The sequence below is a fragment of the Poecilia mexicana genome, unplaced genomic scaffold (assembly GCF_051168715.1).
Source record: "Poecilia mexicana isolate PSO_F unplaced genomic scaffold, ASM5116871v1 scaffold_5, whole genome shotgun sequence".
NCBI lineage: Eukaryota > Metazoa > Chordata > Actinopteri > Cyprinodontiformes > Poeciliidae > Poecilia > Poecilia mexicana.
This window is the reverse complement of record NW_028263374.1, coordinates 960,977-976,937: the sequence shown is the minus strand read 5'-3', so window position 1 is coordinate 976,937 and position 15,961 is coordinate 960,977. Positions and strand designations below refer to the sequence as shown.

Sequence of the window (15,961 nt, the reverse complement as noted above, 5' to 3'; positions counted from 1 at the left end):
GCTGTCCCAGCAGATGACAGCAGCAGAGATGATGCTCTCAACAACAGACTAATAGAAGATCTGCAGCATCTTGCTGCAAACCTTGAAGGATCTTAGGTTCCTCAAGAAGTCCAGTCTGCTCTGTCCCTTCTTATGGACGCTTCACTGTTGCGTCTCCAGTCCAGTCTATTGTCCAGATGAACACAGAGGTATTTATATTACTCAACCACCTCCACTTCTTCTCCCATGATTGAAATAGGGAGGTAGAAACGTTGTTAAAGTGTTACCAGAGGAGTCATGTTGTGATGACTTCCTGAAGGCGGCATTTCAGAAACAGCAGGAGTTTTTAAACAAACATAGGTCCAATTTCAAGGTATTAAATTATGTCAAACTTCTTTTAAGTCAGATTTGATTTATACAGCATAACAATTAAAGGTAATAGTTACTTGATTTTGCTATAAAATTATATTATGTGACCGTAAAAGTTATTGGTTATGCTGGATCTTATTTAGTGGTATTAAATTAATAGGGACTAAATACAAATACACACCACATTATTTTGAGTTTTATTCATTACAGAACACCATGTATCATTTCCTTCCATGTTAGAATAATGCACTAGTCTATGTTGGGCTAGTAGAAAATATGTCAATAAAATACATAGACGTTTCTGCTTGTAATGTGAGAAAATGAGATTGGTTTGATATGGAGACATGCAGCAGGTGAATTAAACGTATGCACCTGGAAGCCTGGCTCAGAATAAAACACTGAAAGCTGTTCACATGCACCAGTTAAGTTCCATAATTAGAAAAACAATATTCACCTTCTGTTCTACAAAAAAGGTCAGCTCAAACCAACAGCAGGGCATCTTTGATCAGGTAAAGTATCTTAAATCTGGGAAGCTTTATTGTGACCTGAAGGTGTGTGAAAAAGAAAACAGCATCTGTTTCTATTTTCTGACTGACATCCAGGAGCCTTTGGAAGTTGCAAGTGTTTTTTTTTTTTTTTTGCTTTTTGTTCAACTAAAAATGGAGAAAGATCCTATTTATGTTAACAGTTTTAATACTGGTTCCAGGAAAAAAAAATTCTATCAACCAGGTTTCAGAGACATTCATGTTATTTCCAATATTTATGCTGGTATACTTCGATTTTGCCTCACTTTGATTCATAGCAGTATTATATTTTATTTTATTTCATTAAAGTTGGCAGGGAGACTGAAATGTGGACTTTGGCTGAGCCATTGCAACACATCCATTCTTAAAATAGCTATGGCTCAATTTAAACTTGCATCCTAATAAACCAGAACTTCTGGATTACAATAAATTCTCATTTTCTTAAAAAAAATTCTCGAGAATTCTCTGCATGAGACGTTCTCTGCTTTTTTCTAATCCATAGGTTTTGTGGCTTATTTTGATGCAGTTTTGGAATTTTAAGTTGAGCCACCATAACCATTTTTCCACCAAAAGCTATGACTTTGAAAAAATTATGAATTAATTGAATAAAAAACATGAGCTGGTGTAGTTCTGAAGGAACCTTTGGCTCTGCATCTCTTTAGCTATGTTTTGGATTTTCTTCATCTGAATTTCACTGTTGCTATTGTCAACGCCAACACCGCCTAGTGGTGAGGCATTGGTCTTTCAGTGTTTTGGTAGGTTTTATTTGATAGCAGGAACTCTTCTACACTGTGGGTCATTCCAGTCCCACCTGCTGACTGATTAAATAATGTTCTGCAGACACTCCTGAGCACACTGTTTCAAGTCATTGCTGCTAAAGTTCATAGCTAGCATCCAGCATTTCTTTCTTTGTCATTTTTATTCCAAGTCCGAGTGTTTTACTTGAGTAGGAGCAGATGTCCAGGACACACACACACACAACACACACACAGATTCTCCCTCCCTTCTGTTTGTTCAAAAGACATATGATGACAGTTAGAGGGAAAAAAAATGTGTGGAGGATATTTTCCAGTCACACTGATGTAAAATTCCATCTACCTGGAGTCCATGTGGAGTCGAGACAGGGATTGGAACAATTAAAACAGTAGGTTTGTTTTGTCTTGTGGACTGCAGCTGCTCACTGGTTTAAATATCAGTGTTGCACGTGAGCGAGGGGTTTATGTGTTTGTCTGTGGCGTGAAGTGGTGTGTCAACGAGACGGTTCTGTTGATTCTGATATGGTAGCAAGCACAAACTGAGTTTACCTTTTTTTTATTTCCTTTATTTAACCAGGTAAACCCCGTTGAGATTTAGATCTCATTTTCAAGAGGGACTTGGGCAGAAGTCTGCAATACACAGCAGCCTGGTTACAAAATAAAATTAATTAATACATTAGGGCAGTGGTTCCCAAACATTTTCTTCTGCGCCCCCCCAGTGGTTTCCAAACATTTTCTTCTGCGCCCCCCCAGTGGTTCCCAAACATTTTCTGCGCCCCCCCCTATGGATTACAAATGGCTGTCCGGTTGAAACGACGCGTGTGAGGGGCGGGGGGCATCGACTTTTTTGGAGGCAAAATGAATGTATGTAGCTGAAAATAGCCACCAACATCGGTAGCCTACAAGGTACTTGTTAAGCTTAAGGTTCTGTATTGATATTAGCTAGTCATCTTTTAGCTAACATTACCTGTATCCAACAGCTTTACTCAACTCAGTCGGTTAGTTTGGAGGGAAAACTGTGAAAAGTTCTTTGTGTTTTGCTGGTTTGCTGCCGTGATTCTAACACAAACCTACGTAGCTCCGCACAGCAGCAGCAGGTCTCCTTCACAGGTGGAAACCCAGCGCGAGCGTCGTAGCGCTCATGTTGCGTTTAAAGGCGGCTCGGAAAAACAGGTTACAACATGTTAACAACGGATTAAACAGTTTTAACTGCTGATAAAAGTGACAGAGGACACAAATATGGGAAGTGTGGAAGCCTCTACTGTATCAAATTGACATAGGAATAACAGAGAGTTGGCCATTCTAAGGCCAGTGTTCATGTTTTGTTTTTTTTTCATCCAGACGGCTTCCCGCGCCCCCCCTGCAATGACACGGCGCCCCCCCTAGGGGACGCGCCCCACAGTTTGGAAACCTCTGCATTAGGGTAAGGATTTTTACAATGACAACAGGAAGGATTCCTATTGTCTGAAGTAGAAAAAAAGTAATTTCCAACAGAGGAAACTGCTGTTACAAGAGAACACCACAAAGCAGCAGCTCCATCTGTGTAGCTACAGGTGAAAGCTTTAAGCCTGTTTCCACATTCCATTCAAAAGCAGTGCTGTCCTATTCTTACTGACTTTATTTCAGATTGGAACAAGTGCCACTCACTTGTTTTATACACTCATAATGAGAATAAATGTAATTATTTTGATACGTTAAATAATGGTTTTTGCAGGTTCCTACAAATAAGTAAATATGTTTCAAGTAATTTTTTTTCCTGACTCAACTTTTTACCAACATTGTGAAATATGAAACACTCAAGCTCATTATGAATGTATGAGAGATATTCGTATATCTGTCATACATTAAAGACTTAAAATTTAGAACCAGGAAAAACAAGAGGAACTGGAAAAGAAAAATGAGGCATTAGCTGCGTTTCCTCTGCAAATACACACAAATCCTTGTCTGCTCTGCTAATGTAAAAACAAAACAAAACACAAAATTATGGAATTGCCATCTTTCCAATAAATAAGAAATGAAATTTACAATCACACATGAATGTGCTTGTTTGCGCGATAAGTCATTAAAAATTATGGCAGCGAGGGATGTAAAGAGTTACATGTAAAATAATTATATCTCAGACATGTTACTAGCGCTCATCATCTCTCAGCCAATCAGAGGAGACTTCTGCATTTTGGAGCAACAAGCCCCGCCTACTTGGAAGCAGCTATGTCAGATCTACAGGAAATTGTAGATATCGATTTTACAGAAGAGTTATGGATTCACGACGTTGGGATGACAGCTTTTTATGAACTGTGATGCTGTAAGAGCTGCAACAAAATAAACCATCATCCTCCTGCTACTTCTCATTGTCTTCTTTGCAGATTTCGCCAGTAGTAACATCTGGCTGTTGATCATGTGACTCGTGTAATGCATAAGAAATTTCGCAGTTTTAAAAATCAATAAATCAATTTTGATACAGTTGAAAGATCACCTCATTCCAGTGCAAAAACGTTTAATTGAAAAACATTTTTTTTTCAAAATTGGCATGTTTCCATTGAGCAAATATATTGCTGTGATCTCCATTTGCACAGTTCTATGGTTGATTGGAAACACAGCTAGTGTTTTCCTGTATTCCCTCTATGCTTCTTCTTCTCTTCTGTTCTTAGATCATTCTCCCACCTTTGTCCCTCTTCTCTCCTCCCTTTTTTCTTTTTCCCTTTCTTTACTGTCTGTGAATCCATTGCATTTTAAATAAACCCAAAACAACTTCTAGTAAAGTCTCTTTAAAGTAGATATATAACAATTTATTTATATATACACACACATATATTCAGTATTAATGAAAATGTCTGATTTAGTCCTCCAAACACTTCCTATCAGAGTAGTGTGGATGTCTGAGTAATTCCCAAAATAACACTAAAACTCCCAGACGGGTGAAAGCGTATGTCATAAATGTAAGGACTAAAGTAAGAAGTGCGGAGGTGAGAATTTGAAAACATGTCTCTCTCTGAATGTAATGGGCAATGTGAGATCCATAAGCAAAACAACAATGTGGGAGAGTGGAGCGCTGAACAGGAACATGGGGAACGTAAGAAGCAGTGTTATATCTCTGTTGTGTAATATTCCAAACTCCAGCAGGTCTGATCTCAGCTTTACACTTCAGCAGGGAGCACAGCTGACAAGCAGGTCTATGCAGATCTTCTTTGTCTTTAAATCTACTGGACACTTCAGTCCATAGACCACAATAAGTCCAATTTTGATTTCTTCAGCTCTTTTTTACATTTTATGTTTCATTAGGTCATGCTCTAATTACAAAAAGCAAAACATGTTTTGTTCCCTTTTTGGGGATCCGGATAGATTTATCCAGTTAACTGCCTGATAATCCAAGTGTGATGTAAAAACAACATCACATCATGAGATACCTACTGCTGCACAAGTTACACAACTGGTTGTTGCTAGGTAACCAAAGAGTGAGTGAGTTGATGCTACCACCCTTGCTTAGGTTGGCCCGTCACTATGACAAAACTTACTGGATGATTAATTGTCCCAGAAGGTTATTGTGATAAACAATAACATTTTTGTTGTCGTTTTGAGACCATCTTCAAGAAACTATAATGGTAATGGCATAATAATGGAAGAACACATCCTCAGAGATCAATAAACTTTAAATTCTAATGAACATTTAACACTGGAACTGGAAGACATTTTAAATAGCCAAAATAAATAAACAAAACAACAAATGAAATTAACTATGGAGTGCCTTTAAAGAAAATTATACTTCAAAAAAGTTGAGACCAAAGAACCAGATTTAAGACTTTTATCGTTCAGTTTTTGGTAGAAAAAGAGAAAAACAACAAATCGTAAATAAAAATATTGAGCTCATTTTAATTTATTAAGCTAATTAATTGATTTATTGTTTATTGTGACAGGCTTATTGAGCAGCTAAAGCCTTTCCTTTGCCTACATCTCCCAGAAAGCTATGTGATTATGGATCAGAGTTTAATGAATACTCTATATACTTGATACTGAATATCATTTATAATATTATTTTGTTTCGTTTCTATTAACACGTTTACATGAAGACGTTCTAATTACAATCTTTGTTTACACAGAAACAGCATAAATCGAAAAGGTGTAATGCCCCTGCCGCGCCACTAGTTGGTGTGAGGCTTGGACAAACGAAAGTTTTCCCTCATCATCGACTACATTGTTTACAAAGTTATCCCACCACTGGCTTGTTCTCCCAGGTCGCGTCCAGTAGCGCCTCCTTGACATGTTTCTTCATCGCATACATCTTCTAATTAACGGAGTGGAGATGTACGAGATCCGTCTTTGATGATTTAAGTAGAGATACAAAATGAGCACTGTGTTGGAGAGCTGTAGTTAGATTTATAAGAGTCAGAAGCACAAATAGTACTCTGGCAACTGGCATTTTCTGTAGTTTATTCTTCTGTGGCTTGTAGACAGCCATTATGAAATGTGTCACACTACGCATGAGCTGGGGATTTTCTGGAAGAAAAGATCTATTTATTCTGTTTACAAGACAACAGACACCGGTACATTTTAGAAACATCGCACTCTGGAACCCATTCTCAAACTGTGCCGTTGTCAAAGAAAACATTCACCATTTTCGTGTAAATGTACAGTTGCAAACGCAACGAAACTCTTCCATTTTCACCTGAAATTGTTGTCGTGTAAACGAGGCCCTAGTTTTAGTCAGTTCATCTCTGTTTTACTGTCGGCTCAGTATCGCTCGATGCTAACCCTCAGATCTCGGTACTGGAAGTGATCCGTATGAAAATGTAAACATGAGCTTAGTTCGAAACAAACACCAGAAAGTTGTGAAGATGAATTTCTAAACGCAATACGTTTCTCAGGATGGTGAACGTACCCCACCGATCATCTCAAAGTGCTCCTGCCGGCTGAAGTCAATGGCCTTGCCGTTGAAGAACCACTTGAAGACAGGACTGAGGGACGAGTCGCTGGACACCTGGCAGGGCAGGACCAGGCTCTGTCCCACGCTGGCGTCTGAGCTTAGAGGCGGGACCACAATCCTGGTGGGCTCTGTGGCAGAGCGGCAGATAGAGAAAGATCATTTGTTACTGTGCATGTGCTAGTGGAACGTATCCCTATAAAATCTGGCCGAGTGAACAAGGTAATAAAGCTTAATTTGGCTCGAATAGAGAGACAGATTGTGGTCCATCAGTGTAATTAAGTGACCTTAAATAACTTCACTTAGGAAGCAAATGCCTCCTATAATTCGGCATGAATAATTAAGCACACAGCTATTACAACGTCAACTAGAAAAAAAAAAGAGGATACTCCCACTTTATAATCATTCTTTCTAAAAAAAAAAAAATCTCTAACAATGCGACAGGAGCTCTTTTTGAATGAGTAAAAATATTCTTCAATCACAGCAGCAGCGGAGGTTTGTCCCACTCCGCTACATGAGCAATAACTCAGAGCTGACAAACCCGTGGATGACTTATACGTCTGTCACAAGCGGGCGGGAACATAAAGCGCCTTTATATTTCATTATCAGAGTCATGCTTGAGGTGCTTCCTCCCCCCACTAACATAATTTAAACTCACGGCTTAAAGAAAAAGAGGAACAAGAGCAAAGAGCATGGAAATACCTTTCACTACTAGAGCCCCCGTGCTGCTGGATGCTCCAAAATGGTTTCTGGCCACACACGTGTAGCTGCCCTCATCTGCCTTGGAGATGTTGGCGATGCGCAGCGTGCCGTCCTCCAGGATCATCCCTCTAAAGACATCAGGAAGACATGAAAAATACACAATTATTCATTCTCTTCATTAAGGTGAACACATATTGAGGTTATAATAGATTTGGATTTTTCATTATAGTTTAACTTTTTATCAGGTGAACTAATTAATGGTTCTAAAATGATTTTATGCCATATTTCCCTTGACTTTTGAACCCAGTTATTTTGCATTATATTGCAGAAATCTGTCATTTTGCTTTAGTTATCTTAGTCCTGGATTCCTCAAAACCTTAGAAATGGCTTTGAAAGTCTTTCCAGATATGCAGATGATGCAAACTTTGTTTTTCATCTGTTTTTGAATTTCTTTAGATTGAAATATGATATGGTTTTTTTTAGAGCTTTCAGCCTACTTCATGTTGCCAGACAAGTTCTAGTTAAGTGAGTTCAGGTCAGGGTGTGACTGGGGAAATTACTCCAAAACTAATGGTTACTTACAATCATTTCCAGATTTACCAATGGGAGAAATTATGACTTCTAATAGGGTCAGCTTGGTTTTAGAAGGGCTTGTTCCTCTGGTCAGTGAACTCATCATTTGAAAACTGCTTTTTGAATTTTCTCAGGTAAGCTCTGTCGGTGTATTTAAGTATCACAAAAAAGATGAAATTTGTCAAGGGGCAAATTTTTTCCTGTCACTGCAACTGATTTGTATGACATGAGGAACAGAATTACAGGAAAGAATCAGAACATTTTGAACTAGAAATTGTAATTTTAGTTCTAAGTCAGAAAACATGTAAAACATTATGCATAAATAAGGCACAGTCAATTCACATGATCAAACAAAAATGTGACAAACATCCGACTCAGGAATGAAACAATTTCATAGCAGCTCACAAGAATAAATATGTATTCACTTGGGCCGAGCTTAAACCCAAAGAGCATGTCTGACACGCTGTGCTTTGCGCTGATTTATTGACAAAAATATCAAACTGTGAGTGATGGAGGCGCGCTGAGAACATGACCTGAGGGGCAATGAGGTGCAGAACAAAGAGCGACGTGCACAACTGTCTGCGCTGGAGACCGATTCCGTTCCAGCCTGTGCAAACGCACAGGCTATTCAATAGTTGGGTAATTTTTCTCCCCCTTTTTTCTCCAAGATGAAAGCATGACAAATATGATAAATACACCATCTGAACGGTCACGTGTTCAGGCAGGACGTCTGTGGGAATAAGGCTGTATCGATCCGACGGAGAGCAAAAACCAAGACAGACATAAAAACAATGGTAATAGACTTCACTTTTCATCCGACTCATAAAATAGATTACATGATGATCAAATATAAAGCAGTTTATTAAGTAACCAGGCAAATCAAATAAAAACTTGGATCCGACTGATTATTTTTCCATCTTTTCAGCTTCTGCCATCTATTTTTTTCTACAGTGTTTTTGCTTCTGCCTGAAATAAGACAACTGATTGCAACCAAAGAGTTGCTCAGATCAGAGAAATGAGCCATTCTTTCAACTCAAAAGAGGATTAATCATAATTAATTCAATGAAAGTCACTAATCAGGTTTATTTCTCTTATTCATATTAGAAGTTTAAATAAAAGAGCTTTTATTACTTAATGACCGAAAAGTCTAGATTACACTTTTTGTCAGTAAGGAAAACCAATTGATGAATCTGACCTTGCTGTAATCGAATGCTTCGGATGCTTCGGATATTTCCAGCTGCTGTGGTTCTCTGCTGAGTCAAACCAATCAAACCCTTTGGAAAACCTGTTCCCCTCCTCTCCTATGGGGGCGTTGTAGCAAGAGCCACTTAAGAAAACAACATAAAAACCTCAGATTTTAGAGGTTGTAGAATTTCTCTTTTGTTTTTGGTCAACAACAACGAGCCATTTCTCCAGCTAATGTTAGCACTCACTTTTGTTTTGGTTCTACTTACCCAGAATGCACTACACTATAGTCCATACTGTTGTGAACCTTCTGGACTTTAGTATTCAGATCTTATCATTCACAGGTCCCTTAGCAATGAAACTAGGTAATGCTTAAAACTGTGAAATAATAAATAAATAAGTTCTGCTTCCTCTGCACTTGCCCACATACAAATGATGCATCAGGTATGTATTTAGGGCAGAGTCTGGTCATATTTATTAGGTTTGTAACATTACATCCCAGTAATGAGGAGGCTACAGACCATCCTGCATTCACAAAAATGCAAAAATGAGATGAGTTGATAATAATAATATTTTTAGAAACATGATAATTAAGAAACCCCTTTTATGTCTCCCAACAAATTAAGATTTTACAAACCCAAAACTGTTTCAAAGAATTTAAAATCAGTGTAGAATTATCCAACCTGGCTTTGATCTCATAGTAACTGAGAGTTTGTTCTAGATATAACCAAATAAGGTTCAAACCCTGTGAAAGCTAAGTTAACAGTAGTCTTGTTAACAGCCATCCATACAAAAACTAATCCTGCCACTCTGCCATCATTTCTTTGTCTTAAATACTGTAGTTTTACACTCAGGAACTACCTCCTTTGTTACATCAAAATATGAACCTCAAACATAGAAACAACAGAATGTCAACCTTAAAGAACACACCTTTATATTAGAGGCTAATAATATTAGCGTTCACTTATTTCACTTAAAGACATGTTTTAATAAACAGATAGCGCCTCACGAAACAAACTTCATATTGACAATACATATTGCTCTGTCTAATTACTGAATGTCAGTACATTTCTGATAAGTATGTATGTTAATAGAAATTGCAGCTGGAGCACAGAGCGCTGTGTTGTTGAAGACCGGTGCTCTTTGTGTCATAAATACTGCATGGGATATGAGGGGATTTTCACAGAGTCACAGCCAGCAGCACATGATACAAACCTAACCTTCCAGTGAAAATGTAGCAATTATACATCATTTGTACAATTAGTACACTAAGGAAACAAACACACACACACACACACACACACACACACACACACACACACACACATATATATTAAAAATATATTAAAAAAAATTCCCTTCTCACCCTCCGCGGGTGGTCTCTCTCTCTCTCTCTCTCTCTCTCTCTCTCTTTCATCCTCTGAGCTCGGGTCCTCTACCAGAGGCCTGGGAGCTTGAGGGTTCCTCCAGTATCTTGGCTGTGCCTAAAACTGCACATTTCTGGATTGAGATTTCTGATGGGATCTGTTTTAGCCACTGCTCCAGTTTGGGGGTGACTGCCCCGAGGGCCCCGATGACCACAGGCACCACTGTGGTCTTCACCTTCCAGGCCTTCTCCAGTTCCTCTCTGAGGCCCTGGTATTTCTCCAGCTTCTCGTGCTCCTTTTTCCTGATGTTGTAATCACTTGGTATTGCTACATCCACCACAACGGCTTTCCTCTGTTCTTTATCCACCACCACAATGTCCAGTTGCTGTTGCAAAAACTAAAACTGTTGCTTAACTTGTAAAATTCTGTGTTAAATTGAAGCAGGTACGATCTTTGTCAGACACACAAAAACAATTGACTGCTTTTCAGAGTCAGGCTCTACTTCAGGCTAGGAAGATTTATCAATAAGCTATAGGAACTAGCGCTCTGTTCCAGGGAACCTTAGGAGAAATAACTTAAGAATCAGACAAGGGCTGCTTTGGTTACATTCTGGGTAAAAAAAAATTGGGCAGTTTGCTAAGGATTTGATTTTAGAGGACTCCTAATGGCTGCAAGGTGAATGAAAATCACTTTTCATATAAGTTTGTAAGAGCTACGACTAGTTTTCATCAGTCTGATAAATTACTTTTTTTTTTTAGCATGGATTCTTCAGAAGCTGCTCCAGCCAATATCGAGCTGCTTGAAAGAAGGCTCTAATGGGCCTACTGGTGTAACAACTATCTCACTTTAATATCATTCCTAACACTGAGTTTGTAGGATGGGATCCTGCAAATAAAACGCTCCAGTTTGGAACCAAGAGTTCTAACCTTTTGCCCTTGTTTTCTTTAATTTTGAATGGTCTTTGGCTATTGATGGACAGGTCTTCTTGGTGCTTTAATAGTAGTAACATTTCTAAGAAACACAACTCTCACTTTACCAACTTTATGCTGATTAGTGGGACAATGTGAAGTCTTGAATAAAGTAATAACCAAAGGTTTTGTCTGTGAAACCATTTTTTGTTTTCATACTGTTTTTTTCATGAGTATTCAGATTGTTTTAGATTAATGAGTTGGATCAGTCTTAGTAAAGGAGGGTATTAAAGAATCATCCAAGACCATCACCATCCCACAACCTCTGCAAAATGATTTGTGTCGTTGTCCAGCATGAATAAATAAAACTGTGGACCCATAGTCAGGAAACCAGTTGACCCAATATGTGGTCAGTTTCTGTGTCTGACTCAAATGAAACAAGAATGGCTCACCTTCATTGAGAATTGGGCCCCATAGATCATTTTCATCAATCCAAAGCAAAACCCAAAGGGCAATACTGTAAAAGTTGACTTTAAATAAATTGACAAATCTCACAAAATGTTTAGTATACCACAGAACAGAGCTTCTCAAACTTTTTCAGACTCAGCCCTGCTTTTTCCAACCGTGTTATAAAAATGCTCTATTTATCAAATACGACTTAAAATAAATTTTGTAATTATGTAAGAAAATATGCAACTTTGTAGTTTAATGCCTTGAAATAGGGCCTCTGTCTCTATAAAACTCCTGCTCTTTCTGAAACTCCGCCTCTCACACAATAGTTCTAAGTGACAGTGTTTGTCTTTTGTTTTTCTCTCCAGTTCATAATTTTTTTTTGAAGCATTATTGTTCAGATTTTTGAGGACAACTTGGTAACATTTTCTTCTACTCATGATGGTTTTTACTGAAGGCAAAAGGTGTTTTTTTAATTTGCATATTTGAAGGTGAAAATGGTTATTGGAAAACTTCAGACTGATTTTTTATTTTAAGCTTCTCACTTGCCTCATGATAAGGACTGATTTCTGCTGATTCCAGGGCTCTTGATATTACTCAGTGAGTTATCAATCGACAGCAAGGAAAAAGGCAGTCTTTTTTTCTTTGCTAAATCAAACCGTTTGACTTTGATTAATTCTGTGGCATCGTTCTTTGTTGCACCATCATCATATTTAATGGCCCTAATGAAAAAGCCCAACTCCGACACACTGATAGATTCATGAAACCAAGAGTTAATGTTAGCAGAAAAATCAGGACAATTGTTTGCAATTGTTTTTGCACATGGTGTTTGCTTCCATCTAACTATTCATCATCTATACCTGCTTGTTTCTGCCAAGTCGTATAATCACGAAGTGCAGTGTGGAAGTGAACCGCATCGTCTGAAAATGTAACAAATTATATAACATTGGTCTTGGACTATCAGGTGTGAAAACACCTTAAAACCAACACTCACTGCATGTCAAAGTAGAGGGAAACATCCATAAGTGTTTTTTTTTTTTTTTTCCCTTTTTGATATTGATAGACCACCCTTGTGGATAGATCTATATAAAAATGGGTCTAAATGATAAAACTTGTCAGTGTTCGGTGCTGCGGCGCTGATGTTAACCTACCTCTTGCCAGTCCTCAGGAGCTCGCCTCCTCTCCACCAGGAGATGGTGGCCCTGGGGGACGCGTTGGGCCGGCACTCTAAGACCACCTCTCCCCCTCTATGGATCACCGTGGATTTTTTCACGGGCCGCTGGGTAAAGTCAGGCGGCGAAGCTAAGGAAGAGACCCGTGTTGAAGCCATTTGTCTCGCTTTGTAGAGGGACAACGACCGGCTGTCAGCCAAAATGTCAAGTGTGTCACTGGCAATTATAGACATTTCATTTTACCACCAGATTGGCTGCTTGTTTGAATTGATTATAATTTTTTTTTTTGGAAGCAAAGGCCAGGGCTCTGTGACGAGCTTATTTATTCTATTTTTGTCATTCTATTGTCAACGCTAGTTGATCACAGTGAATGAAACCTACCTACAACCTTGAGCTCAGCGCTGGCATACAGTGATCCATATTCATTCTCTGCCACACACTGATACATCCCTGAGTCTGACAAACGGATTGTGGATATGGTCAGTCTACCAGCTTCAACATGAACTCTTTCCTGAAAAAAACACACCAGGAGCTGCAGCTGTGACACATTTTTTTCAGCATTACTGACAAGAGAAACAATCTTTTTATTAGAAGAAGCTATTACTTTCTGCTTTGTGTCTTACCCTTGCTGTCAGTGGTTGACCATTCTTTAACCATCGATATTTAGGTTTAGGTTTACCAATGGCTTTACATTCCCACTGCAGGTTGGCATCAATGGCCATATGTGCATCTTTCAGGATCTGGGTCCACTGAAGATGTTCAACATCTGAGGAGAAAACAGATGAATGAGACGAGACCTGTCACGATAACAAATTTTACTAACAATACATTGTCCTATCAGATATTGTGATAAACGATAATGTTGTTTTGAAAATAACATATTGATGGTGGTTGTGAGGGAGAGAAGCAGGATGAATCACAGAAATTATTTTACTGTTGTAGACAAAAAACAAATCGTTGCAAAGAATTATTATGCAGTTATTAATGCTGGAACAATTATAAGAAAAGCATGAGAAATGTTCAGTCTGTTACATTTGTTCTGCTTCAAAAATGGTTAATTTGTTTAAAATCTAAAATATAATGTAAAGATGGTGCACATTAAAAAACATTTGTGTAAATATACCAGCTTAGCCAAATAGTCTAATTTTCAGCCACAGTCTCTGGAGCATGGGGCATGAGCACCGCAAGAATTAAGAGACAGTGATTACAGGAATTAAAATACAATGAGCATATAATAATAAACAGAGTTTCAGAGCAAATGTTCACACACACTTGATGACTGACTCAATCATAATCTTGACTTAATGACTGTTTCTGTTCTTCAGTTTTGCCATGAATGTGGTTGAATCCAAATACAGTTAGGAAAACATAATGTGTTCATATGAAGATGTATCGATATGATGCTTTTATTTGTTTGTTTTACTTTCCAAACACAAATGTTTCAATCAAAAAATAGCTTAAGAGGCGATGTGCTTCTACTGTCTACAGAGAAAGTTGAAGTCAGTGTAGAAATGAAACATGAGATGGGGTGGCGCTGGGTGGGAGTTTGCATAGTTGCCCTGCAACAAGAGTGTCCTGGTCTGTGCCAGCCTGGCAAAAACAAGCCTTGCTTCTTACAGGGGGACGAAACACTCAGCTACAGAGAAATTATTGCTTGGACGTTAGTGATTTATCCAATCACTAATGTTTAGCTGTGATGTATGTAAGGCACTTGATAAAACTTACCAGAAATTGCATGCACTGTAAACAACCCCACTGCATCTTTGTCAGCAGTAAAAGGTCTTCTACAGTCCTCCTACTCCTACTATACTTGCTCAATTTTTGGAAGAGTGGTCAAACAAGACTGAACAACGTTGTTCACTTCCTCCGCTGCCATTGCTGAGACTACAACCCAACATGGGCAGACTACAATTCTAAAACAGCTCAGAAAGTCAACATCATCATTCAGAATTCCTCCTTCTGTTTAAATGGTCTGGTTGAAATTCAACTGGAGAAAGCAGAATCAGTAGGAGAAATCTCAGATCAAACACTAAAGGGAGATGAGAATCTGGTGGAATTGCATAACATAGAATTCACATGTTGTCCCTGTACATGCATTGATTCTCTCAAGGTACTCGAGTTTTCTTCCATTGTTCGCTCTTGGGTATTAGCGTGTGCAGGCATGTTGCCCAGCACCAAGCTATGGCCATAGCCTGAAAAGAACTTTTAACATCAACTCGCGTCATTCCTGGAGTTGACGCAAAAAAATGCACCAACATCGTATCTGGGAAACGTTTGTAAATTTCAGCAAAATCTCAGGATTCAAGTGTCCAGTGCAATTGCATCACACAGAAAGAAGACGCTAGGAAGAAACTTATTTATGACATGGGATTCCCAAACAATGCTTATCCATCCATCCATTTCCTATACACCCTTGTCCCTTAGTGGTGTCGAGAGGGTTGCTGGTGCCTCTCCAGCTAACGTTCAGGGCGAGAGGCGGGGTACTTCCTGGACAGGTCGCCAGGCTGTCGCAAGGCCAGATAATGCTTATCCAGTGCAAAATAGAGCTTCACTCTGTGGCTCCTTTCCTAGTGTCTACTGTATAGACCGGATTTAATGACTTAACAGACACAGAATAGCGTCCAATAAAAGGAATGAATTACAGGAGTTGTCTTTGACTGATTGCAGACCAGAGCCGCTGGCGCTGCTGGGACCGTTAGCAGAGCTTTTAATGTAGTCACTGGCAGCTCTGCCTCAGGGGTATGCTAGAGTTGGCATATAATGACAGGGCATGGACAAGGAGCTCAACACTCTGTGTAAAGCAGAACTTAAAGTTTAAATGCAAGTAATTTATACTTTATGAGAGAAATTCCAGTTTATGAGCATTAACATTTATGGGGAGAGAATGATTGATTTTATTTCGGATATGTAAATAGAAATCAATTTAAATATAAATGAGACACCTCTATTCAACAGATGTCTATGCTCAATAAAAACTATGATAAAAAAATTACACCTATTTAATCTTACCCAAGCAATAACCTAGGCAATGATTTTGTAATATTGCACATCACTATAATAAA

The 15,961-nt window shown here is 38.6% G+C and overlaps 1 protein-coding gene across 1 annotated transcript in view; it reads right to left on the bottom strand.

The window, feature by feature from the left end:
• Nucleotides 1–15,961, bottom strand: part of LOC106908855 (contactin-4-like) — a 69,138-nt gene that overhangs the window by 19,886 nt on the left and 33,291 nt on the right. Inside the window, exons 8-12 of the mRNA XM_088005959.1 lie at nucleotides 13,579–13,665; nucleotides 12,879–13,029; nucleotides 7,245–7,372; nucleotides 6,501–6,673; nucleotides 1,684–1,686 (exon numbers count right to left, since the gene is read on the bottom strand). Of these exons, the coding sequence (XP_087862085.1) occupies nucleotides 1,684–1,686; nucleotides 6,501–6,673; nucleotides 7,245–7,372; nucleotides 12,879–13,029; nucleotides 13,579–13,665 (542 nt within the window). The remainder of the gene's footprint in view (nucleotides 1–1,683; nucleotides 1,687–6,500; nucleotides 6,674–7,244; nucleotides 7,373–12,878; nucleotides 13,030–13,578; nucleotides 13,666–15,961) is intronic.